At 45.3% G+C, this 25,424-nt stretch overlaps 1 protein-coding gene and 1 long non-coding RNA gene across 2 annotated transcripts in view; one reads left to right on the top strand and one right to left on the bottom strand.

The window, feature by feature from the left end:
- Positions 1-2,037: 2,037 nt before the first annotated feature.
- Positions 2,038-25,424, bottom strand: part of LOC122461549 (claw keratin-like) — a 27,496-nt gene continuing 4,109 nt past the window's right edge. Inside the window, exons 2-3 of the mRNA XM_043521541.1 lie at positions 23,257-23,288; positions 2,038-2,282 (exon numbers count right to left, since the gene is read on the bottom strand). Coding sequence (XP_043377476.1) covers positions 2,038-2,282; positions 23,257-23,288 — 277 coding nt within the window. The remainder of the gene's footprint in view (positions 2,283-23,256; positions 23,289-25,424) is intronic.
- The window catches only part of LOC122461569, a 24,974-nt gene continuing 18,485 nt past the window's right edge, over positions 18,936-25,424 (top strand). The window contains exon 1 of the long non-coding RNA XR_006283524.1: positions 18,936-18,948. This is a non-coding gene — a long non-coding RNA (uncharacterized LOC122461569). The remainder of the gene's footprint in view (positions 18,949-25,424) is intronic.

The following is a 25,424-nucleotide window of genomic DNA, read 5'->3' as shown; positions in this document are numbered from 1 at the left end:
CTGCCTCCAGGCACTTCGCCTTCAAGCGCTTCACCTCCCTCCTCTCCTCTCCTCCGGTTCGACCTTCAAGCACTTCATCTGGAGGAAGAAATTCCTTTCTTCCACAGTACGAACTCGACCGGAGTTAAGGGCATCCCTCCATCTTGGCACCGGGATCTCGGGTGGGAGAGGGCTGATCCTTCCCTCCTGGGAACGCTAAGATCCCCTATCTCCTCCCTGCATTTCTGACATGTAGCTGGCTGGCTGGGCTTGGGCTTGGTCTGTCTTCCCCGTGCTGTGCCGCTATGGGAAGACACGTTGTTCTCGTCTTTTGCACCCTGGCAATTATGTTCTCGTGTGCAGAAGTAATTATACGTGCAGAGCTTCGTCTGGTCTAACTTAGTGCATCTCCAGTGAAGCCAGCGGAACGCTGCAGATTTAGTCCCGGGGAGGAAATGGTCTTTAGTGGGTTTTTTTGTAAAGAGAAAAAAACGCACTTTTGTTCTTTCATCAGCTAGTACTGGTATCTTGTTACGGTTTACAAACCAAAGCACCGCACTGTGATGCTGGACTGAACTCATTTGTAAGTAGAAGTTACATCCTAAGAAGGAAACCAGCATTATTAATGCTATCCCAGCCATGTTCTGCGCGATATTTTTTTTAACAGACTATGAATCCCAAGCATTAATGATAAAAATTCTACACATTTATACTTCTTTGAAATGGTAGCATTTTAGGAGAAAGGTAGACACAAGGATTCAAAAGAACTCGTTAAGGGTGGATAGATTTATCTAGAGTCAATATGTTATTTTCTGTCGTATATAGTACCCATACAAATGGCCAGGTTACCAAAGTTTTCCCAGCATTTGTCTGTATGAATAATCCCTATTGAAACCCCCAAAGCCAGGGGAAGGCAGGCTCCATTGAATAGGGTGGGTGGCCTGTGGAGTTCAGGTTGAGAAGACCTTTCTTGTGAAGAGCTAAACTTCAAAGCACTCTAGAAGCAAAGTCATCCTTCTCCTGAAAACATTGCTCAGCCAATCAAGGAGTTGGGGCTCCAGTTAACCTTGCCTTAATCAAGCCATTTGGTGGCCACTTGGCTTTTCCCTCCGAAAACCTGGGTCGTTATCCCGCAAAGACTCATAAACACTCTTACTGTGGACCATGTGACTGATCTTCTTCAAACCATAGGAAAACTTCCATTCTTAAATGGAAAAGCTGTCTGGTCTTTGCAGGAAAAGAGTCTTTGCTAAAACAGATAAACCAAGGAGGAACTCCACCAAGATAAGGACGACTCTCATAATGCTGTGAACTGAAGTGCTTCAATGGTTCCGATCACTCCATGGCTTTGAAAAGGTGCAACTTGAGAAGCACCTGGTGCTGCCGCTGATAAAGGGATGAATCTCCTTCAGAGCGATTTTTAAACGAGGAGGGAGGAACAAAGAGAACCAGAGACTGATCTTATGATGCAGCATAGGTTTTAATGCAAATGCAATTGGCAGTACAGAGTTACAGGAAGAAATAGTACAGAGCGGAAAGAATGTATTTCCAGTGATTCAAGGAGAGCTGCGAGTGATCAAAGGCCTCAATGGGATGTATTTCAGACACAATGTTCTTTTTGCATTCGTGCAGTTGCAGAGGTTGACAAACGAGTCTCCTTTATAACCAGTTTATTGTTTTACCCCAATCCATGTGTAATGAGACAAAGCAAAAGAGAAGCAGGAATTATGCAGCTTCTCCATTAGACATCTGCGGCAGCAAAGGTCAAAGCAAGACAGCAGAGGTATGGATTGATGAAAAGGATAGAACATATATGGCCTAATTCTGCTTGACAGCAAGGTCTCTTTTTCCCACTCAGAAAGAGTCCTAAAGCGTAACATTGGAAATACAGCATGGCTATCAGACCAAGGTGCTGAGCGCACACAGCTCCCACTGACGTCAAGTGGAGCCATGTTTGCACAGCACTTCTGAAAGCCATGCCCAAAAGGTCAGCGGTGAATCTGGATCTTGCTGTTCAATTCCTGGTTCTTCCTTCATCCACGGATGTTCCTGCTGGCTTTAGCATGGCCTACAGCTTCCACTGAGGTACCTATGGCAAGATACCCCGGAACCGCATATTCCCCCCCCGTAACCATAACCGCACGGGTAACCGCCTAATCCCCCATAACCACATCTCCCGTAACCCAAAGGGCCACCGTAACCACCATATCCCCCTAAACCATACCATCCTCCGTAACGGCCTCCATAGCCGTACAATCCTCCAGGACCGAAGGAGCCCCCGAAACCGGGTCCCACCAAAGGTGCTCCTATGGCTCCCACTCCACTCTGTTGAGGGAAATTACTGAGAATTGGTCCCGGGAGGGTCACGACCACCGGTGAGGGTCTGATCACCACTTCGGAGTCAGGGCACTGCCGAACGCACGGCACGTTGCAGCTGCCAGTGACTGGACTGGGCCGGGCCACCCCGCATTCTGGATAGCACAGGCTGGAGAAAGCCATCTTTCTGGGATGGAGGTAAACCTGTAACACACACCAGGGACTAGAGTAAAGAAAAGGTACAAGTGCCAGTGGATGAAAGGCTTCAAATCTCAGTTAGTATTGCAGCGAGGTCTTCCTGGGGCAGGAGAGAGAGAGAGGTAAGTTTCCTTAGTCCCTGTGTTCATGGCCACATATTTCTTCCTATATCCTCTTTCTACGCCTCTTGTCCACTCGCACTAAACTCCCCTCCCAACCGGCCCCTTTGAGCCCCTCTCAATGACTTTGTCTAAAAAACACCGACTGGAATAAGGGGAACTATTTCTATGCTGGACACCTAGGATTCTGTGTTCATTTGAGACATTTGGCAAAGAGAACATAGCTGGTTTCATGGTACCTGAATCCCTTCATTTGAGGATTTCACCTCTGCATTGCAACTCAGTTGAGTCCGGTATCACAGTGTAGTTCTTTGATGATGAAGAAACAGAGACTTTTCTCCAAAGTAATCAAGAAGGACAAGCTGGGGTGCAATGGGTTTAGGTCCACTGACTTCCACGGAGTGACAATAAATAACACCATCCGAGAAGAAGCACCTCTAATGGGTATTACTGCTCAGAAGAACATAGGAATTGCTACATTGGATCACACCAATTGTCAGCTTCATCCATTCTCCTGTCTCCAAGAGTGAGGAGTAACAGCAGCATCAGCGTAAAGGAGAAGACCACTGAATTGGCCCTTTCTGGACTAACCTGAAGAAGTTTCTTCCTAATCCAACTAAGTGAAAAATGGTAAGGGACTTCCTAAAGTTACCGAGAAGTTGTAAATGCCCCAATTCTATTTCCAGTTAATAGGAATTATGTTTCCCAAATGCATATGTTGCTCCTAAATTCCCCAATCAGCTTTGAATCGTGAATCCTCTAGCACCTGCAAGTGAGTAACTGCACAACATAATAGTGGAAGGAAATCCTGATAGGTGATCAAAAATCACAGGGAGTAAGTGCAAGATTCAGTCCTAAATATAAATGGACCTTACTGTGACATCTCTATGGTTAGTAAGAGATTGGATCGAAATGGACTTACCTAATTGACTGAGGAGATGAAGTCCGGAGAAGTGTTGAGAAGAGCGCTGAGTCTTGGGTGCTTTTATACAGTCCCTGGGACTGCCTGGAGGATCTGCCATGTCATTAGTGGAGGAGGTCCGAATTAGTTACAAAACAAACTTGATTGCCTTGCTATGTCCTCTTTTGGATGGAGCTCTTTTCCTCAGGGGTTGTGATGATTGGGCTAATCGCAGCCTCAGTGGGCGTGACACGCACGTTGCACTCTTCATCTTTCTTTTATTTTAAAATTGTACAGGCCGACTGCGTTCCTCGTGTCATTCCACTGACTTCATGGGGGCTGCAGTGAGAATGAGCTTCAGGATGTTTCTGAGTGGCATCAATAGCACGACAGGCTCTGATGAAAGGAATCTAGTCTGGTTCTTTCCAGTCATGCTGGTCGTGGGTAGGGGCATGGGCAGTTGAGGTGTTGTAAGACAATTCAGCTGACTGAGACCAGCAACAAGACCAGGAGAGACAAAAATCATATATTCTTGGAGAAGGAGGAGATGGCTGTGTGATGAGATTTGAGATAAAATCTGACCAACCACAGGGCATGTTGCAGAAAACATTCCTGCCAGAACCAGAATGTTGTTTACAGTGTAAAATGTGTCCTCAAGAGTGGGTCCCATGTGCAGGGAAGAAGTCAGAAATATCTTCCTTTCATTTCAAGCAACCACTTGAAGCTCTTTGAAGTTGAATCAGCCGTGCTTATTTACACCAAAAGAGCACCTGCATTTTCCAATACAAATCTTTGTAAAAATAGTGTGAGAAAGCTCTGTCCTTGCCTCCGTGGATCCCGCTTTCCCTGGCGGATTTCACTCGCCTCAGAGGCTCACTCTGACCCTCCACATAACCCTTCTCTTTCTAGAGACAAGAGTTACAGTCTACTGAGCCATTTTCAACATAAGCCAGTGAGGGAGGTGAGGAGAAGCTATCCTCCCTTGCACAGTCTCTGTTGTCTCCCAGTCTGAGTCATTAATCAGGAGGGCAAAGGGGAGGAGCCTGGGCCCGCCCTCTGCTCCGGGCTCCAGCCCAGGGACCCTAATAGTATTAGCTATAGTAGCTGACCTTTTAGAAACATGACACGTACAATTCCCTGGGCTTCTTCCCCACAGCAGCCCCCACTTCCTCAGGCTCCACTTCCCCCTTACCTCAGGGCCTCCTTCCTTGTGCCTGATATGGTGTGTACTACTCAGTCTCTCCAACAGCACAGCTTCCTCCCACAGCTCCTGACATGCACGCCCACCTGAGTAACTGGGAGGCTTTTAACTAGTTTCAGCCAGCCCCTGATTGGCTTCAGGCATCCCAATCAACCTAGCATTCTTCCTGCCTTCTGGAAAGTTCTTCATTGGCCCCAGGTGTCTTAACTGACCTGGAGCAGCTGCCATTTCACTTATCCTGGTACCAGGAATTTGTTTAGCCTGAAGCTAATATATCTATCTCCCACTACTTTTCTATAGCCATCTGGCCTTGCCCCGTCACAAGCTCCATAGACGTCATTGACTTCTGTGCCTTAAAACTGAGCTAAGCCATTTTATGCTGCTCGAGTTAGAACCAATCTTATTGGAGGCATACTTTCCACTTCAAAAATCATTCTAATAATGGCTGAAAAGCTTTCTGTCAGAGAAGAGTCTTGCACAATTCTGTAGGTTGGTCAGTCTTTCAATTAATCACATCTAATCCCACAGCAGTGTGACCTTTGAAGAAGTTCTCCTTATCTCTGTCTTCCTTGTGCTTCTTCCTTATCTTTATTTGCTGAAGTATCTCAGAAGTCCCAGTGCTCTTGGCAACTCATGGATACAGATAGAGTAGCTTATGTTTCCCATTGATTTCACTGGCTCAGCATCTACCCTTCAACTTTACAATATATCTAAAAGGGAAATGCAAAGGAACAGTAACGAAAATCAAAGAGCCCCAATTTCGGAGGCTAAAGAAATCAGGAGCTGAGCACCGGAATGACATCTGGGAACTTGACACGCATTTTTAAAGTCAATCTAATCCTCAAGCTTGGAACATCTAATGCTAATAAAAAGTTATGATTGCTATAATGAATACAGTTCTTTGGCCCTGTAACACTTGATGTGCGTTTGTGACGTACTTTGAAATGCTTAGATCAGAGGAAGCCTCAGATAATCCACCCTGAGGTTATAATTATACCTGTTTACCCCACAGGTCAACGGAGACACATTCAGTTGGAGGTGAGACAGGAACGATTGGCAGAGTCAGAAATAAACCCCGATGGTTGGGACTACTCATGCCAATACTACCCTCTATTTCCTAAAGCTGTCTGGATACTTACCGTTCATGGCTTCCAGATACCTCCCTGACCTGGGAGTAACTCTTACAGAGGCTCATTCTGGATATTTTTCTATTTTGTTTTGATAATTTTAGGAGGAACTTTTGGGTAAAACATCTTCTCATCTACTTGTGAACAATGATCAACCATCAAAACTCTTCCAATGCCCTTTAACTCTCTTTATTTGAAGGTATTGGCTCAGTGGTGGATATTTACACTTCAGCAGACATAAATTGTTTTGTCACAAAATTTTTCCCATTCTGAATTCTATACTGAGGTTTTTTTCTTTCCGTACACATAAAAAAATTTCAAAAGTACACACTTACAATTCCTTTGGACCATTCTTATCCTCAGGTATAAAGAAGGCCATGGGGCAGACATAACCTATGCTGTACCTCATTTCACAAACCAGAAAGAATTCACTACCATTGCGTTACTCTGACCTACTACAGAGATGTATTTCTAAGAAAAGAAAAAGTAGTACACACAGGGCATATGGTGACTTCATCCTGACAGGTGCTTTGACTTAAAGCAAGTTTGTGATGGTTGAATTACATATGGAGATTTACAAGGCCACCACACTCCTGGAGAAAATTGAAACTGACAGACTTGTAATTCCTATGGAGAAGTATTATCCTCATGTTTAAGAAGACACAGTGAAAGTGGATCACAACATTAGCCATTTTCTTTAATTGTTGGTGCTTAGATCCAAGGATACAAACATTTTTAACCCGACATGTTACTAAGCTTGTCTTGGAACACAGTGTAACATGGATCAACCTAGGGCTCAGCCTGTGGTAGGATGCGTCAGAAGCATTGGGGTATATTTCTGTTTCTGCAGCTGAGCCCCAGGTGACCTTCACCTCAACGTGCCTCTGTTTCTAGGCCTATCAAACATAGAGAGTCAGGGTGGTAAGGCTGAAAGTTGTTCAGGGTGCTTCAAACTCAAGATTTCAAAGCCCCGCACAAACACTCACTGGTGTTTCACACATGGAAAGGGTAGTATTCTCAGCATATTAATGAATTGTTGTGGGGATTACACAACTCCGCATTGATTAACAGAGTCATTATAAAAAAAATGGAGGCCAAAGTCACTAGTATCCTTCTGTGAATCAGATTATCACTTAAAGCCACCCAATTTGGGGCTGTTTCATTTTCATTGAAAGAGAGTTTTGCATTTGGTATTGTGAGGGGGCAAGGCCTGCTGGCTATAGAACAGTAGTGGGAGGGTGAGTACGTGGAGGTTGACAGTGAGTCTCTGAGGCTAGCGAAATCCACCAGGAAACGCGGGACCCACGGAGGCAAAGACAGAGCTTTGTCACAAGCTCTACTAAGGTGCAGTGGCTCAGGATCTGCCCCTTGAGCATTACAAGGGAACGTTTGTTAAAGAAATGGAAATGTAAAACTTTTTGGAATGAAAATCAAATAGCCCCACCTTCTGAGGCTAGGAATCATCACTGAGTATTGGTATGACATCAGAAACCTTAACGTGCATTTGTAAAGTTCATTTAATCCAGCCTTACTGAAATGCGGCCACTAGCAGATTTTTTTGCAGCCATGACGGCCTAGAACAGAGACAGAGATTGGGGGTGGCGACAAAGCAGCAGCAGCTCCCTGCAGCTGAGGAATAGCTGTTACCAAGGGCTGCGAGATGCACCACCTTGATATTAGTGCTGGTGCCACTAGCAGGGGGAGGCGCCCTGCACCGCGCAGCCTCCTCGGGGGTTCTGGGCCGCGCCTCCGCAGACATGCGGAGCAGGTGTGCGCAGAGCCAGAGGTGCTGTCTGTCTTGTCTCTGGAGCCGGTTGTATTATTCGATTGATGGGGTTCTCCCATACGCAGCTCCTCCACTCCCGCCTGGCCAGGGCACGGGAAGCCTGGGACTCCACAGTGGGCCGATGCGTTCCCAACCCACCTTCCAGGGAGCGGGCTCTCTCTGAAGGGGTGCAGGAGGCAGGGAGAGAGAGACAGGATTTTCAGAAAGAAACCAAAAAATGGTTGAGAGACCATATTGAGATGAAGGTTACACAGGGAGCAAGTGGCAGAGTCAGCAATAAAACCAGTCATTGTGACTACTCCTCCCCATACTTCCCATTGCTCCTGAACTGCATTGGACAGTTCCCATTCAAGGCTTCTGGATATCCCAGTGAAGCATCTATGAAGTTAGTAGAATGATTGAAGGAATGTAGTTGTCCCATCAAGTTTTCAGAAGAAAGAGAAAGAGGAAAGAGGAAAGACAGCTGCAGCTCCATTGGCCAGGAAAGGCGAACTGCAGCCAGGGGGAGCTGCGGGGAACCATGCCTGCGGATGATCAATGTAAACAAAATGTCTCACAGCCTGACAGCAGATTACCTTGATGGGCCACATGCCCCTGTTCTAAACTATGAAGAAATAAATGCCTGCAGCTCAAGAATAGGGGAAGAGGGGAAACAACAAAAGTCCCAACCCTTCCCACTGTTCAGAATCACAGAGTGTCTGTGCAAGAGGCTGTCCTTAAATAAAAGGATCACTAGCACATCACCTGAATTGTTATGGAGAGAGTGAATTGAACAGGATTCCCTAGTTCACATTGGAGAATTAGATAAAGCTGATAGAAGACCCCTGAGTCATGAGTGGTTTTGAACAGTTTTTTAGGCTGCGGGAGGACTTGAGAGGCCCTTTGTTCCTGAAGCCCAATTAGTTACAAACCAAACTTTGAGAACTCCTTCCATTCACAGAAATTTTTTCCTCTGTGTTTGACGATTAGTTTGCTCCTAATTCCACATGGGGCGAAGAGCATATTACATCCTGCAACTCTCTTTCCTCTGAAAACTGTATGGGCCAGATAACATTTCTGGGATCATTCTGCTGACTAATCGCATCTAATCCCAAAGCAATGTGACCGTTGAAGAAGTTCTCCTTATCTCTATCTTTCTTGTGCTTCTTCCTTAACTTTATTAGCTGAAGTGTCTCACAAGATCCAGTGCTCTGGGCTACTCATGGATAGAGATGCAGGAACTGATGTTTCCCATTGTTTTCACTGGCTCAGCATCTACCCTTCAACTTTACAATATATCTAAAAGGGAAATGCAAAGGTACAGAAGCGAAAATCTAAGAGCCCTAATTTTGGAGGCTAAAGAAATCAGGAGCTGAGCACCGGAATGACATCTGGGAACTTGACACGCATTTTTAAAGTCAATGTAATCCTCAAGCTTGGAACGTCTAATGCTAATAAAAAGTTATGATTGCTATAATGAATACAGTTCTTTGGCCCTGTAACACTTGATGAGCATTTGTGACGTGCTTTGAAATGCTTAGATCAGAGGAAGCCTCAGACAATCCACCCTGAGGGTTATAATTATACCTGTTTACCCCGCAGGTCAACGGACACACATTGAATTGAAGGTCAGAGAGGAGTGATTGGCAGAGTCAGAAATAAACCCCAATGGTTGGGACTACTCATGCCAATACTACCCTTTATTTCCTGAACCTGGGTGGACACTTACCGTCCACAGCTTCCAGATACCTCCCTGACCTGGGAGTAACTCATACAGAGGCTCATTCTACCTGTGGTAGGAGGAATGAGAAGTGAATTAGGAATGAGAAGTGTATTTCAGATTCTGCCACTGATCCCCAAGTGACCTTCACCTCAACCTGCCTCTGTTTCTAGCCCTATCAAACAGAGAGAGTCAGGGTGAGAAGCTGGAAGTTCCCTCAAGATTTCAAAGCCCCTCTCAAACACTCACTGGTGTTTCACACATGAAAAGTGCTGTATTCTTGGAACACTAATACATTGTTCTGGGGATTAGACACCTGTGCATTAAGCAAGAGAGTCGTTATAAATAAAACGGAGGCCAAGGTCCCTTGTACCATTCTGTGAATCAGGTTATCACTTCAAGCCACACACTTCGGGGCTGTTTCATTTTCATTCAAATAGATTTAAGACCTAGTTCCTAAGAATGCAAAACAGTGGCTCCCACCTTCCTAGCTGGTTTAGAATGAACTGCCCAATGCCCCTAACCACGACCAGCATGACTGGAAAGGACCAGACTAGATTCCTTTCATCAGAGCCTGTCGTGCTACTGATGCCACTCAGAAACAGCCTGAAGCTCATTCTCACTGCAGCCCCCATGAAGTCAGTGGAATGACACGAGGAACGCAGTTGGCCGATACAATTTGAAGATGAAAGAAAGATGAAGAGTGCAATGTGCATGTCACGCCCACTGAGGCTGCGATTAGCCCAATCATCACAACCCCTGAGGAAAAGAGCTCCATCCAAAGCAGGACATAGCAAAACAATTAAGTTTGCTTTGTAGATAATTTGGACCTCCTCCACAAATGACATGGCAGATCCTCCAGGCAGTCCCAGGGACTGTATAAAAGCACACAAGACTCAGCGCTCTTCTCAACACTTCTCCAGACTTCATCCACTCAGTGAATTAGGTAAGTCTCAATCTCTTATTAACCATAGAGCTGTCACAGTAGGGTCCATTTATATTTAGGACTGAATCTTGCACTCACTCTCTGTGATTTGTATCAGAGATCATGATTTTCTTCCACTATTATGTTGTGCAGTTACTCATTTGCAGGTGCCAGAGGATTCACGATTTGAAGCTGATCGGGGAATTTAGGAGCAACATATTCAACTGGGAAACAATTCCTATTAACTGGAAATAGAAATGGGGCATTTACATCTTCTCGGTAACTTTAGGAAGTCCCTTAGCCATTTTTCACTTAGTTGGATTAGGAAGAAACTTCTTCAGGTTAGTCCAGAAAGGGCCAATTCAGTGGTCTTCTCCTTTACGCTGATACTGCTGTTACTCCTCACTCTTGGAGACAGGAGAATGGGTGAAGCTGACAAGTGGTGTGATCCAATGTAGCAATTCCTATGTTCTTCTGAGCAGTAATACCCATTGGAGGTGCTTCTTCTCGGATGGTGTAATTTAGTGTCGTTCCATGGAAGTCAGTGGACCTAAACCCATTGTACCCCAGCTTGTCCTTAGTGATTTCTTTGGAGAAAAGCAAAGTCTCTCTTTCTTCATCATCAAAGAACTACACTGTGATACTGGACTCAACTGAGTTGCAATGCAGAGGTGAAATCCTCAAATGAAGGGATTCAGTTACCATGAAACCAGCCATGTTCTCTTTGCCAAATGTCTCAAATGAACACAGAATCCTAGGTGTCCAGCATAGAAATAGTTCCCCTTATTCCAGTCGGTGTTTTTTAGACAAAGTCATTGAGAGGGGTTCAAAGGGGCCGGTTGGGAGGGAAGTTTAGTGCGCCTGGACAAGAGGCATAGAAAGAGGATATAGGAAGAAATACGTGGCCATGAACACAGGGACTAAGGAAACTTACCTCTCTCTCTCTCTCGGGCCCCAGGAAGACCTTGCTGCAATAGTAACTGAGACTTGAAGCCTTTCATCCACTGGCACTTGTACCTTTTCTTTACTCTAGTCCCTGGTGTGTGTTTCAGGTTTACCTCCATCCCAGAAAGATGGCTTTCTCCAGCCTGTGCTATCCAGAATGCGGGGTGGCCCGGCCCTCTCCAGTCACTGGCAGCTGCAACGTGCCGTGCGTTCGGCAGTGCCCTGACTCCGAAGTGGTGATCAGACCCTCACCGGTGGTCGTGACCCTCCCAGGACCAATTCTCAGCAATTTCCCTCAACAGAGTGGAGTGGGAGCCATAGGAGCACCTGTGGTGGGACCCGGTTTCGGGGGCTCCTTCGGTCCTGGGGGATTGTACGGCTCTGGAGGCCGTTACGGAGGATGGTATGGTTTAGGGGGATATGGTGGTTACGGTGGCCCTTGGGGTTACGGGAGATGTGGTTATGGGGGATTAGGCGGTTACCCGTGCGGTTATGGTTACGGGGGGGGAATATGCGGTTCCGGGGTATCTTGCCATAGGTACCTCAGTGGAAGCTGTGGACCATGCTAAAGCCAACAGGAACATCCGTGGATGAAGGAAGAACCAGGAAATGAACAGCAAGATCCAGATTCGCCGCTGACCTTTTGGGCTTGGCTTTCAGAAGTGCTGTGCAAACATGGCTCCACTTGAAGTCAGTGGGAGCTGTGTGCGCTCAGCACCTTGGTCTGATAGCCATGCTGCATTTCCAATGTTACGCTTTAGGACTCTTTCTGAGTGGGAAAAAGAGACCTTGCTGTCAAGCAGAATTAGGCCATATATGTTCTATCCTTTTCATCAATCCGTACCTCTGGTGTCTTGCTTTGACCTTTGATGCCGCAGATGTCTAATGGAGAAGCTGCATAGTTCCTGCTTCTCTTTTGCTTTGTCTCATTACACATGGATTGGGGTAAAACAAAATACTTAAAATGGTTACAATGGGGACTCATTTGTCAACCTCTGCATCTGCACCAATGCAAAAAGAACATTGTGTCTGAAATACATCCCATTGAGGCCTGTGATCGGTTGCAGCTCTCCTTGAAAATCTGGAAATACATTCTTTCTGCTCTGTATTATTTCTTCCTGTAACTCTGTACTGCTAATTTCATTTGCATTAAAACCTACGCGGCATCATAAGATCAGTCTCTGGTTCTCTTTGTTCCTCCCTCCTCGTTTAAAAATCGCGCTGGAGGAGATTCATCCCTATATCAGTGGTAACACCAGGTAATTCTCAAGTTGCACCTTTTCGAAGCCTTGGAGTGATAGGAGCCACTGAAGCGCTTCAGTTCATAGCATTATGAGAGCCGTCCTTACCTTGGTGGAGTTCCTCCTTGGTTTATCTGTTTTAGCAAAGACTCTTTTCCTGCAAAGACCAGACAGCTTTTCCATTTAAGAATGGAAGTTTTCCTATGGTTTGAAGAAGACCAGTCACATGGTCCACAGTGAGAGTGTTTGTGAGTCTTTGCGGGATAGCGACCCAGGTTTTTGGAAGGAAAAGACAAGTGGCCACCAAATGGCTTGGTTTCGGCAAGGTTAACTGGAACCCCAACTCCTTGATTGGCAGAGCAACTTTCTGGAAAGGCTGATTTTCTTCTGGAGTACCTTGACAATTTAGCTATTCATGAGAAAGGTCTTCTCAACCTGAACTCCACAGACCACCCACCCTATTCAATGGAGCCTGCCTTCCCCTGGCTTTGAGTGTTTCAGTAGGGATTATTCATCTACACAAATGCTGGGAAAACATTATAAGACAGAAAATATCTTATTGCCTCTAGATAAATCCAAAAAGAAAAGGAGTACTTGTGGCACCTTAGAGACTCACCAATTTATTCGATGAAGTGAGCTGTAGCTCATGAAAGCTTATGCTCAAATAAATTGGTTAGTCTCTAAGGTGCCACAAGTACTCCTTTTTTTTTGCGAATACAGACTAACACGGCTGTTACTCTGAAACCTAGATAACTCCAAGGCACACCCACGTCTTGAATACTGCATGAAGATGTGGTCACCCCATCTCCAAAAAGATATATTGGAATTGGAAAAGACTAAAAAGGGCACCAAAAAGCAGTAGGGGTGTAGAACAGCTTCTCTATGAGGAGAGATTAAGAAGACTGGGCCTTTCACCTTGGAAAAGAGATGACTAAGGGGAGATATGATAGAGGTTTATAAATTGATGACTGGGGTGGAGAAAGTAAATAAGGAAGTGTTATTTACTCCTTCTTATAACACAAAAACTAGGGGTCACCGAATGAAATTAATAGGCATCAGATTTAAAACAAAGAGAAGGAAGTATTTCTTCACAGAATGCACAGTCAACCTGTGGAACTCTTTACCAGAGGCAGAGGATTTTGTGAAGACCAAGACTACAGCAGGGTTCAAAAAGAAAACCCTAGATAAATTCAAGGAAGACATGTCCATCAATGGGTATTAGCCAGGATGAACAGGGATGGTGTCCCTACCCTCTATTTGCCAAAACCTGGGAATGGGAGACAGGGGATGGATCTCTTGATGATTACCAGTTCTGTTCATTCCCTCTGAAGCACTTAGCATTGGCCTGTGATGAAAGACAGGGTACTGGGCTAGATGGACCTTTGGTCTCACCCAGTTTGGCTTTTCTTATGTTCTTAAGTTCTTCTCTGGAGCCCTCAGCCAAAGCCAATCCACGTTTCCATTCCTATTGCTCTACCAGGGGCTAAGGATGAATGTTCAAACCTACGTATCTCTAGAAAGTCATTTTGTTGAGCATTTTGAAAACTAAACTCTCCAACAGAGACTCTGCGGAGACTTAATTATGGAGCCAGCAGCCCTCTTTCAGAATAATTCTCCTTTTCCAGAACATTCTTCTCTTCTGCTCTGCTGAGATCTCCAGCCACATGTACAGCAAAGTCATCTGCAGGAGTCTTGACAGACAGTGGAGCAAATAATTAAGGGATCCATTTGAAGATTCCTAGATAATAAGATGATAAGTAATAGCATGGATTGACCAAGAACAAATTGTTTCCAAAAAACTAATAGCTTATTTGACAGGGTAAGAAGCCTTGTGGACAGGGGGCATGCGGTAGATGTGGTATATCTTAATTTTAATAAGGTTTTGATACTTTCTTGCATGACTTTCTCATAAACACACGAGCGCAATATAACCTAGATGGCGCTACTAAAAGATGGTGCGGTGCATAACTGGTTGGTAAACCATTCCCAGAGATTAGTTATCGAGGTCCACACTCAAGCTGGATGGATATTTCAAAATGGCTCCCCCAGGGATCAATTCTGGGTTCGATTCTGTTCAATATCTTCATCAGTGATTTAGATTATGACACTCATAGAGTTTGCAGATGATACCAGCCTGGCGGGGGTTGCAAGTGTTGTGGAGAAGAGGATCAAAATTCAAAATGAGCTGGACAAACTGGAGAAATGATGTGAAGTAAATAGGAGGAAATTCAATAAGGACAAATGCAGACTATTCCACTTAGGAAGGAACAATCAGTTGCACACATACAAAATGGAAAATGACTGCCTAGGAAGCAGTGGTCTGGAAAGGGTTCTGAGGGTCATAGTGGATCAGAGGCTAAATATGAGGCAACCGTGTGATACTGTTGCAAAAATAGCAAACATCATTCTGAGATGGATGAGCAGAAGTATTGTAAGCAAGACATGAGAAGTCATTCTTCTGTTCTACTCCGCATTGATTAGGACTCAAGTGGAGTCTTGTGTCCAGCTCTGGGAGGCACATTTCAGGAAAAATGTGGACACATTGGAAACAAGTCCAGAGAAGAGCAAAAAAAAAAAATTAAAGGTCTCAAATACATGATCTATGAGGGAAGACTGAAAAAATTGGGTTTGTTTAGCGTGAAGAGAAGGCTGAGAGCGGACAGGATAACATTTTTCAAGTATAGAAAAGGTTGTAACAAGGAGGAGGGAGAAAAATAGCTCTCCTTAACCTCTGAGGATAGGACAAGGAGCAATGGGCTTAAATTGCAGCCAGGGCAGTTTAGGTCGGACATTAGGAAAAATGTCCTAAGTGGCAGAGCAGCTAAGCGCTGGAAACAATTGCCCAAGAAGGCAGTGGAATCTTCATCAGTAGAGATTTTCAAGAGCAAGTTAGACAAACACCATTCATAGATGGTGTAGAGAATACTTAGTCGTGCTTTGAGTGCAGGGGACTGGACTAGAAGACTGCTCGAGGTCGCTTCCAGCCCTATGCTTCGATGATTCTTCACTCCAAGTCCCTTTATGCACCATGACTTCATATTGCCGGAACTGCATTTCCCACCACGGAGTTCCTCAAGATAGTGGGGGCTCCCCATTCCCAGAAGACGACCCTACTCCACTAATCAGGTTTTGGATTTGACGACACAAAAGGAAAAATGTATTCCGACCCGCCTACCTCTTTCAGAACATGATAATTATTCAGGTGGTGAAGGGAGATTTAGCCATCTGGCTCTGGGTTTGGTTTATGAGCGATCCAGCTCTAGTCTTCTATATCAGACTATGCCTATGGACCGCTCCTTGGAATGGAAGAACATGGGCATTGGTACAGAAGATCAGGCCTCTCTCCCACAGTGGGCAGTACTAGAGGCTTCGCAGGGAGGTGCAAGAAACCCAGTAGAACACAGGTATGGGATCCCTGCCCATCGAATAACTTTTTCACTCTCCCCCATCATCACATCTACTTCCATTAATGGATGATACCCTGAAGCACAAGAGTCTATATCATTGCCAGAGTTCGGTCTACTCCACACATATGGCAGGCCTATCAGCTCAGATGTGAATCCATATCGTGCCTTTCATTTCATGGATCTTTCTTTTCCCATGGATATGCCTGCTGGGATTAACATGGCCCATAGTTTCTATTAAGGTACCAATGGCCCTATTGCTACCTAACTCTGCATTCCCCTACCACCATTTGCACCTCTGTGACCATATAATCCCCCACCACCATATGGGCCCCTACAACCATAAAGCCCCTACTAACTGCATGGGCCCCCATAACCGGATAATCTCCCATTACCACAGGATCACCCATAACCTAGCATCCACCCATAACCTTATAAGCCTTTATCACCACATGAGCCCCCATCAACACCTCTGATGTCAGCTGCTCGTGAGGCTCCCACTCTGCTTTCCTGGGAAAGAGCTGAGCATTGCTCCTGGGAAGGTCACAACAGCCGGTGGGGTTGGATCAGCACTGTGGAGTCAGGGCACTGCCTTACGTCTGGCTTCTTGTCGCTGTTAGGCATGCTTTGTGGAACGTCACTGCACATGTTTGTGAAGCAAGACATCTTTCTGCTGTGGAGATATATTGGAAAAACACAGCAGGCAACACAAAACTGAAGGTACATGGGTCAGTGGAATAAAAAATTTAAAAAGAAAGAAAGAAAGAAAGAAAGAAAGAAAGAAAGAAAGAAAGAAAGAAAGAAAGAAAGAAAGAAAGAAAGAAAGATTCAACAAGGTCTTTTGAATCCTTTTTATTCTCTCTGTCCTAAAGAATGCTGTCATAAATATAAAGGGAAGGGTAAACCCCTTTAAAATCCCTCCTGGCCAGAGGAAAACTCCTCTCACCTGTAAAGGGTTAAGAAGCTAAAGGTAACCTCGCTGGCACCTGACCAAAATGACCAATGAGGAGACAAGAGACTTTCAAAAGCTGGGAGGAGGGAGAGAAACAGAGGTCTCTGTCTGTCTATATGCTGCTTTTGCCAGCGATAGACCAGGAATGGAGTCTTAGAACTTTTAGTAAGTAATCTAGCCAGGTATGTGTTAGATTATGATTTCTTTAAATGGCTGAGAAAAGAATTGTGCTGAATAGAATAACTATTTCTGTCTGTGTATCTTTTTTGTAACTTAAGGTTTTGCCTAGAGGGATTCTCTATGTTTTGAATCTAATTACCCTGTAAGGTATCTACCATCCTGATTTTACAGAGGGGATTTCTTTACTTCTATTTACTCCTATTTCTATTAAAAGTCTTCTTGTAAGAAAACTGAATGCTTTTTCATTCTTCTCAGGTCCAAGGGTTTGGGTCTGTGGTCACCTATGCAAATTGGTGAGGCTTTTTATCCAACATTTCCCAGGAAAGGGGGTGGGGGGTGCAAGTGTTGGGAGGATTGTTCATTGTTCTTAAGATCCAAGGGTCTGGGTCTGTAGTCACCTAGGCAAATTATTGAGGCTTTTTACCAAACCTTGTCCAGGAAGTGGGGTGCAAGGTTTTGGGAAGTATTTTGGGGGGAAAGACGTTTCCAAACAGCTCTTCCCCAGTAACCAGTATTTGTTTGGTGGTGGTAGCGGCCAATCCAAGGACAAAGGGTGGAATATTTTGTACCTTGGGGAAGTTTTTGACCTAAGCTGGTAAAGACAAGCTTAGGAGGTTTTCATGCAGGTCACCACATCTGTACCCTAGCGGTCAGAGTGGGGGAGGAACCTTGACATGGTGGCAGAGTGGTGGGATTAACTTGAAATCATTTTGAGATCCAGTTGAGATTTTTTGAACTAGAAATACAGATTTTAAAAAGGAAATTTTTTTTTTCCTTTGGAAAGGAAGTCCAGAAAGCAGCTGAAACTGAAAGCAGCTTGTTTTTTCTCTGCTTTGTGGCCAAGCAGAGACAAAAGGGGATTATCTTTGTGAATTGCAGGTTTTCTTTGCCTGGAGGCAGGGTACTTAACTCCTGCAGGGAAATTCATAGTCTTCCAACCCAGAGGTTTTTTTGCCCCTAAAAGTAAACGGGGGGGGGGGGGGGGTGTTCTACCCATTTGCCTGGAGACAAAAGTGGCAGGGTTTGGTGGCTTTTTTTTTTTTTTTCGGATTTTGATTTTTTACAAGGAGCACAAGTTTGAAAAGGAATTTCTTTTTCCTTTAGGCTGCTGGTAAGCAGGTTTCCAAGTAATTGGAGGTTTTTTGCTTTGATTTGGGCCCAGAGCAGAGACAAGGGAATTGTCTTTTTCTGTAGGCTGACAATCACTATCAGAGAATAGGTATTCTATTCCAGCACAGCAAAATTTTACAGCCAAGTTTTGTTTGTTTATTTCTAAACCTCGGGTGTAAAGTTAGTCAAAAACAGAGGGGTTAGAATGACAAAATCCACAGCTCGACAAAAGCTGGAATTAGCCAGATTTCAGGCTGAGGGAAAACAAAGGGAACATGAAAGACAGATAGAACTCATGCGGCTAAAGAAGGAGGAGAAGGAAAAAGAAAGGGAGGCAGCGAAAGAGGCAGAACAACACCAAGCGGCTGCTCGCAGGAGAGCTATGGAGGCAAGGGCCAAAGAACTGGAGGAGAAGGAAAAAGAGAGGAAGCATGTGGAGGAGATGGAGAAGATAAAGGCTCAGCAGAATATACCAACAAACCCTAGCAATCCTTCTCCAGGTACCACTCCCCATCCCAGAAAGTTCCCCACCTACAAGGCAGGTGATGATACTGAGACCTTCTTAGAAAACTTCGAAAGGGCCTGCCTTGGGTACAGCATCCCTACTGACCAATACATGGTAGAGCTGAGGCCACGGCTCAGTGGACCCTTAGCTGAGGTGGCAGCTGAAATGCCTAAAGAACACATGAACAAGTATGAACTGTTTAAATCCAAGGCGAGAGTCAGAATGGGGATAACACCCGAGCAGTCTCATCAGAGGTTCAGAGCCCTAAGGTGGAAACCAGACGTGTCATTTACCCGACATGCCTACCACATTGTGAAGCATTGGGATGCCTGTATATCAGGAGCAAGTGTTGAATCTCCAGTAAATTTGCCCTTCCTAATGCAAATGGAACAATTCTTAGAGGGTGTTCCTGAGGAAATAGAAAGATACATCCTAGATGGGAAGCCCAAAACTGTAATTGAGGCAGGAGAGATTGGAGCCAGATGGGTGGAGGTGGCAGAGAAGAAGAAAACTGGTCGCAGTTGGAGCGGAAACCAGAAGGGACAACCCCAGACCACGCCCTATTACCGGGGGCCACCCAAGGCCCCACCTATCTCTCAGAGAACCCTCCAGACCCCTTATCGTCCCACCACCCCGTTCTCCAGCAACCCACCTCGCCCCAGTGACCCGTCAGCTGGACGATGTTTTAAATGTAACGAGCTGGGGCATGTAAAGGCCAACTGCCCCAAGAACCCCAACAGATTACAGTTCATTGCACCGGAATCACACCAGAGGTCCGCAGGCCCAGATACCTCCCAGACACCCTTGGAGTGGAGGAAAACTGTGAGTGTGGGCGGGAAGAAGGTCACCGCATGGAGGGACACCAGAGCACAAGTGTCAGCTATCCATGCTTCCTTAGTAGACCCCAATTTAATCAACCCAGAGATCCAAGTGACGATTCAACCCTTCAAGTCCAACTCTTTCAATTTGCCTACAGCCAAATTGCCTGTCCAGTACCAGGGCTGGTCAGGAATGTGGACTTTTGCAGTCTATGATGATTATCCCATCCCCATGCTGTTGGAGGAAGACTTGGCCAATCATGTGAAGCGGGCCAAGAGAGTGGGAATAGTCACCCGTAGCCAGGATAACAAGCCGTAAGGCCTAACTATGTTCCGGAAACTTCTATCAGGACCCGGTCAGAGGTGATGGACCCGGACCCCAGGCCAATGTCTGCAACAGCAGTAGTGGATCCAGTCCCAGAGACCCAGATGGAACCAGTCCCAGAACCGGAACCAGCCGAACAACCAACACCAGACCCATTGTCAGCACTGAATCCAGTACTTGCAACCTCAGCACCAGAGGGCCCCACCGAACCTGAACCGGCAGCAGCCCATAACCCTACACAAGAGGCTCAGCCGGAGCCTGAATCCCAACATAGTGCACCAGTGAAGAGAGGTTCACAGTCAACGGAAACAGCCCCATCCCCTACATCGCTTCCAGAGGGACCAAGCATAGGTCCACAATTCAATGAGGAACTGATGTCTCCAGCATCAAGGGAACAGTTCCAAACCGAACAGGAAGTAGATGAAAGCCTCCAGAGAGCTTGGACGGCTGCACGGAGCAACCCACCGCCTCTCAGCTCTTCTAATCGATCCAGGTTTGTTGTAGAAAGAGGACTTTTATACAAGGAAACTCTTTCTGGTGGACACCAGGAAGACTGGCATCCTCAGAGACAGTTGGTAGTTCCAACTAAATACCGGGCCAAGCTCTTGAGCTTAGCCCATGATCACCCTAGGGGCCATGCTGGGGTGAACAGGACCAAAGACTGTTTGGGGGGGTCATTCCACTGGGAGGGAATGGGCAAGGGTGTTTCTACCTATGTCCGGTCTTGTGAGGTATGCCAAAGAGTGGGGAAACCCCAAGACCAGGTCCACAGCCACTCCCCATCATTGAGGTTCCATTTCAGCGAGTAGCTGTGGATATTCTGGGTCCTTTTCCGAAAAAGACACCCAGAGGAAAGCAGTACATATTGACTTTCATGGATTTTGCCACCCGATGGCCGGAAGCAGTAGCTCTAAGCAACACCAGGGCTAAAAGTGTGTGCCAGGCACTAGCAGACATTTTTGCCAGGGTAGGCTGGCCCTCCAACATCCTCACAGATGCAGGGACTAATTTCCTGGCAGGAACTACGGCAAACCTTTGGGACGCTCATGGGGTAAATCACTTGGTTGCCACTCCTTACCTCCATCAAACAAATGGCCTGGTGGAGAAGTTTAATGGAACTTTGGGGGCCATGATACGTAAATTCGTAAATGAGTACTCCAATGATTGGGACCTAGTGTTGCAGTAGTTGCTCTTTGCCTACAGAGCTGTACCACACCCCAGTTTAGGGTTTTCCCCATTTGAACTTGTATATGGCCGTGAGGTTAAGGGGCCATTGCAGCTGGTGAAGCAGCAATGGGAGGGATTTACACCTTCTCCAGGAACTAACATTCTGGACTTTGTAACCAACCTACAAAACACCCTCCGAACCTCTTTAGCCCTTGCTAAAGAAAACTTACAGGATGCTCAAAAAAAGCAAAAAGCCTGCTATGATAAACATGCCAGAGAGCGTTCCTTCAAAGTAGGGGACCAGGTCATGGTCTTAAAGGCGCTCCAGGCCCATAAAATGGAAGCATCGTGGGAAGGGCCATTCACGGTCCAGGAGCCCCTGGGAGCTGTTAATTATCTCATAGCATTCCCCACCTCCAACCAAAAGCCTAAGGTGTACCATATTAATTCTCTAAAGCCCTTTTATTCCAGAGAATTAAAGGTTTGTCAGTTTACATCCCAGGGAGGAGACGACGCTGAGTGGCCTGAAGGTGTCTACTACGAAGGGAAAAGTGCTGGTGGGGTGGAAGAGGTGAACCTCTCCAAGCTTAAAGCGACACTCATGTCTGACCCTGTGCTAAGGGCCCCAGACTTTGACAAACCGTTCCTAGTAACCACAGATGCGTCCGAGCGTGGTGTGGGAGCAGTTTTAATGCAGAAAGGACCTGATCAAGAATTCCACCCTGTAGTGTTTCTCAGCAAAAAACTGTCTGAGATGGAAAGCAACTGGTCAGTCAGTGAAAAAGAATGTTACGCCATTGTCTACGCTCTGGAAAAGCTACACCCATATGTTTGGGGACGGCGATTCCACCTGCAAACCGACCATGCTGCACTGAAGTGGCTTCACACCATCAAAGAAAATAACAAAAAAATTCTTCAGTGGAGTTTAGGTCTCCGAGATTTTGATTTCAACATCCAACACATCTCAGGAGCTTCTAACAAAGTGGCTGATGCACTCTCCCGTGAAAGTTTCCCAGAATCAAGTGGTTAAAATCGTCCTTGAGATGTGGAAAATATTGTTAGTCTTTATGAACTTGGTAGTATATTTAGAGATGCATGTATCTTATTAACTCTGTTTTTCCTAGAGCTCCAGGAAGAAATCCCAGCCAGTGTTTCACCCTAGCTGAGATTTGGGGGGCGTGTCATGAATATAAAGGGAAGGGTAAACCCCTTTAAAATCCTTCCTGGCCAGAGGAAAACTCCTCTCACCTGTAAAGGGTTAAGAAGCTAAAGGTAACCTCGCTGGCACCTGACCAAAATGACCAATGAGGAGACAAGAGACTTTCAAAAGTTGGGAGGAGGGAGAGAAACAGAGGTCTCTGTCTGTCTATATGCTGCTTTTGCCAGGGATAGACCAGGAATGGAGTTTTAGAACTTTTAGTAAGTAATCTAGCCAGGTATGTGTTAGATTATGATTTCTTTAAATGGCTGAGAAAAGAATTGTGCTGAATAGAATAACTATTTCTGTCTGTGTATCTTTTTTGTAACTTAAGGTTTTGCCTAGAGGGATTCTCTATGTTCTGAATCTAATTACCCTGTAAGGTATCTACCATCCTGATTTTACAGAGGGGATTTCTTTACTTCTATTTACTCCTATTTCTATTAAAAGTCTTCTTGTAAGAAAACTGAATGCTTTTTCATTCTTCTCAGGTCCAAGGGTTTGGGTCTGTGGTCACCTATGCAAATTGGTGAGGCTTTTTATCCAACATTTCCCAGGAAAGGGGGTGGGGGGTGCAAGTGTTGGGAGGATTGTTCATTGTTCTTAAGATCCAAGGGTCTGGGTCTGTAGTCACCTAGGCAAATTATTGAGGCTTTTTACCAAACCTTGTCCAGGAAGTGGGGTGCAAGGTTTTGGGAAGTATTTTGGGGGGAAAGACGTTTCAAAAAGCTCTTCCCCAGTAACCAGTATTTGTTTGGTGGTGGTAGCGGCCAATCCAAGGACAAAGGGTGGAATATTTTGAACCTTGGGGAAGTTTTTGACCTAAGCTGGTAAAGATAAGCTTAGGAGGTTTTCATGCAGGTCCCCACATCTGTACCCTAGCGTTCAGAGTGGGGAAGGAACCTTGACAAATGCTGTCACTAAGACGTATAAATATGTCAAATTTGTATCATTAATGGTTGTGATTTCCAGTCCATTAATAAAAAATATAGCGCAGAACATGGCTGGGATAGCATTAATAATGCCAGTTTCCTTACCAGGATGTAACCTCTACTTACAAATAAATTCAATCCAGCATCACAATGCGGTACGTTGGTTTGTAAAACTTAGCAAGTCACCAACACTTGCTGATGACTAAACAAAAGTGGTGGATTTTTTACTCAAAACAAAACACAAACCACCACGTCCTCCCCTGCTGTAAATCTACATTAATCCACAGATGAAGCTCTGCACCTAGAATTACTTCTGCACATGAGAATGTAGTAATTGCCAGGCTGCAAGAGACAAGTGGCCCATCAGAGCCAGTATCCTGTCTTAATGAGTATCACTTACCAGCTGCTTCAGAAGGCAGCAGAAGAATAATGAATTAGTCCTTTATGGAGGAAATGAAGAGACTTTCTTCCTAAACCCGAAATGAAAAATTGGGGGTGAGATTTGTCAGAGCTCCCGAAGGGATTTGAATGCCCAAGTTCCTGTTAAAATCAAAAGACTCTCGTGTCCCAACTCCATGTCTTGCTCTGAAAATCCAGGGCTTAACGTCTAAACCATGAAGAAACCAACGCCTGAAACTCAATGATGCAGAGGGGAGGGCGATGGACAGGGACAGGGACGGGGATGGGGACGGACAACAAAACCCCCAAACCCTTCCCACTGTTCAGAATCACAGAGTGTCTGTGCAAGAGGCAGTCCTAAAATAAAAGGATCCCTAGCGCATCATCTGAATGGTTATGGAGAGAGCGAGTTGAACAGGATTCTCTAGTTCACATTGGAGAATTAGATAAAGCTGATAGAAGACCCCTGAGTCATGAGTGTTTTTAGACAGCTTTTTAGGCTGCGGAAGGACTTGAAAGGCCCTTTGTTCCTGAAGACCCAACTAGTTACAAACCAAACTTTGAGAACTCCTTCCAATCATGGAATTTTTTTCCTCCGTAGTTTTGATGATGAGTTTGTTCCTAACTCCACATGGGGTGAGGTGCACATTACACCCTGCAGCTCTTTCCTCTGAAAACTGTCTGGGTCAGCTACATTGCTGGGACCATTCTACTGACTTCACTGATGGTGCAGTGGGATATTCGGAAGCCCTGAATGAAAACCGACCAATGCAGTTCAGGAGCAGTGGTGAGCAGGGGGTGAGTAATCACTAGGACTGGTTTTATTGCTGACTCTGCCACCTGCTCCCTGTGTAACCTTCACCTCAATGTGCTTGTTCACCTCCACATCAAGCAGATCGAATAGTGATATTCTGCTCGAGAATCACAGGCTTCCTGAAATCAAAGGACTTCAAAGCATTTGAGGCTCATTAAAGTTGTGTGTGTGCATAGGGATGTATTATTTTAATAGTAGAATTTTTTCCTTGGATTATATGCCCCCAAACTGTGGATTAGAATTAAAGGGATTTCTCAACTGTGTCCTGGCCAGGTGGGAGTGGGGGAGCTGTACATGGAAGAGCCCCATCGATCGAATACTACAACTGTCATAAATATAAAGGGAAGGGTAATCACCTTTAAAATCCCTCCTGGCCAGAGGAAAAATCCTCTCACCTGTAAAGGGTTAAGAAGCTAAAGGTAACCTCGCTGGCACCTGACCAAAATGACCAATGAGGACAGAAGATACTTTCAAAAGCTGGGAGGAGGGAGAAAAACAAACGGTCTGGGTCTGTCTGTGTGATGCTTTTGCCGGGGACAGAACAGGAATGGAGTCTTAGAATTTAGTAAGTAATCTAGCTAGGTATGTGTTAGATTATGATTTCTTTAAATGGCTGAGAAAATAGCTGTGCTGAATAGAATGAATATTCCTGACTGTGTGTCTTTTTTGTAACTTAAGGTTTTGCCTAGAGGGATTCTCTATGTTTTGAATCTAATTACTCTGTAAGGTATTTACCATCCTGATTTTACAGAGGTGATTCCTTTTCCTGTTTCTTCTATTAAAATGTTTCCTTTCAAGAACTGAATGATTTTTTTCATTGTTCTAAGATCCAAGGGTTTGGGTCTGTGGTCACCTATGCAAATAGGTGAGGATTTTTACCAAACCTTCCCCAGGAAGTGGGGGTGCAAGGGTTGGGAGGATTTTGGGGGGCAAGACGTTTCCAAACAACGCTTTCCTAATAAAAATAAACCCAGATAAACGTTTGGTGGTGGCAGTGGAAGTTCAAGGGCAAAGGGTAAAATAGTTTGTACCTTGGGGAAGTTTTAACCTAAGCTGGTAAAAGTAAGCTTAGGAGGTTTTCATGCAGGTCCCCATGTCTGTACCCTAGAGTTTAGAGTGGGAAAAGAACCTTGACAACAACCGACACCACAGACAAGACAGACAGCACCTCTGATTCTGTGCA

This window comes from Chelonia mydas, chromosome 1 (assembly GCF_015237465.2).
Source record: "Chelonia mydas isolate rCheMyd1 chromosome 1, rCheMyd1.pri.v2, whole genome shotgun sequence".
Classification (NCBI taxonomy): domain Eukaryota; kingdom Metazoa; phylum Chordata; order Testudines; family Cheloniidae; genus Chelonia; species Chelonia mydas.
Note: the sequence above shows the minus strand (reverse complement) of the source record. Positions and strands in the feature narration are given on the sequence as shown.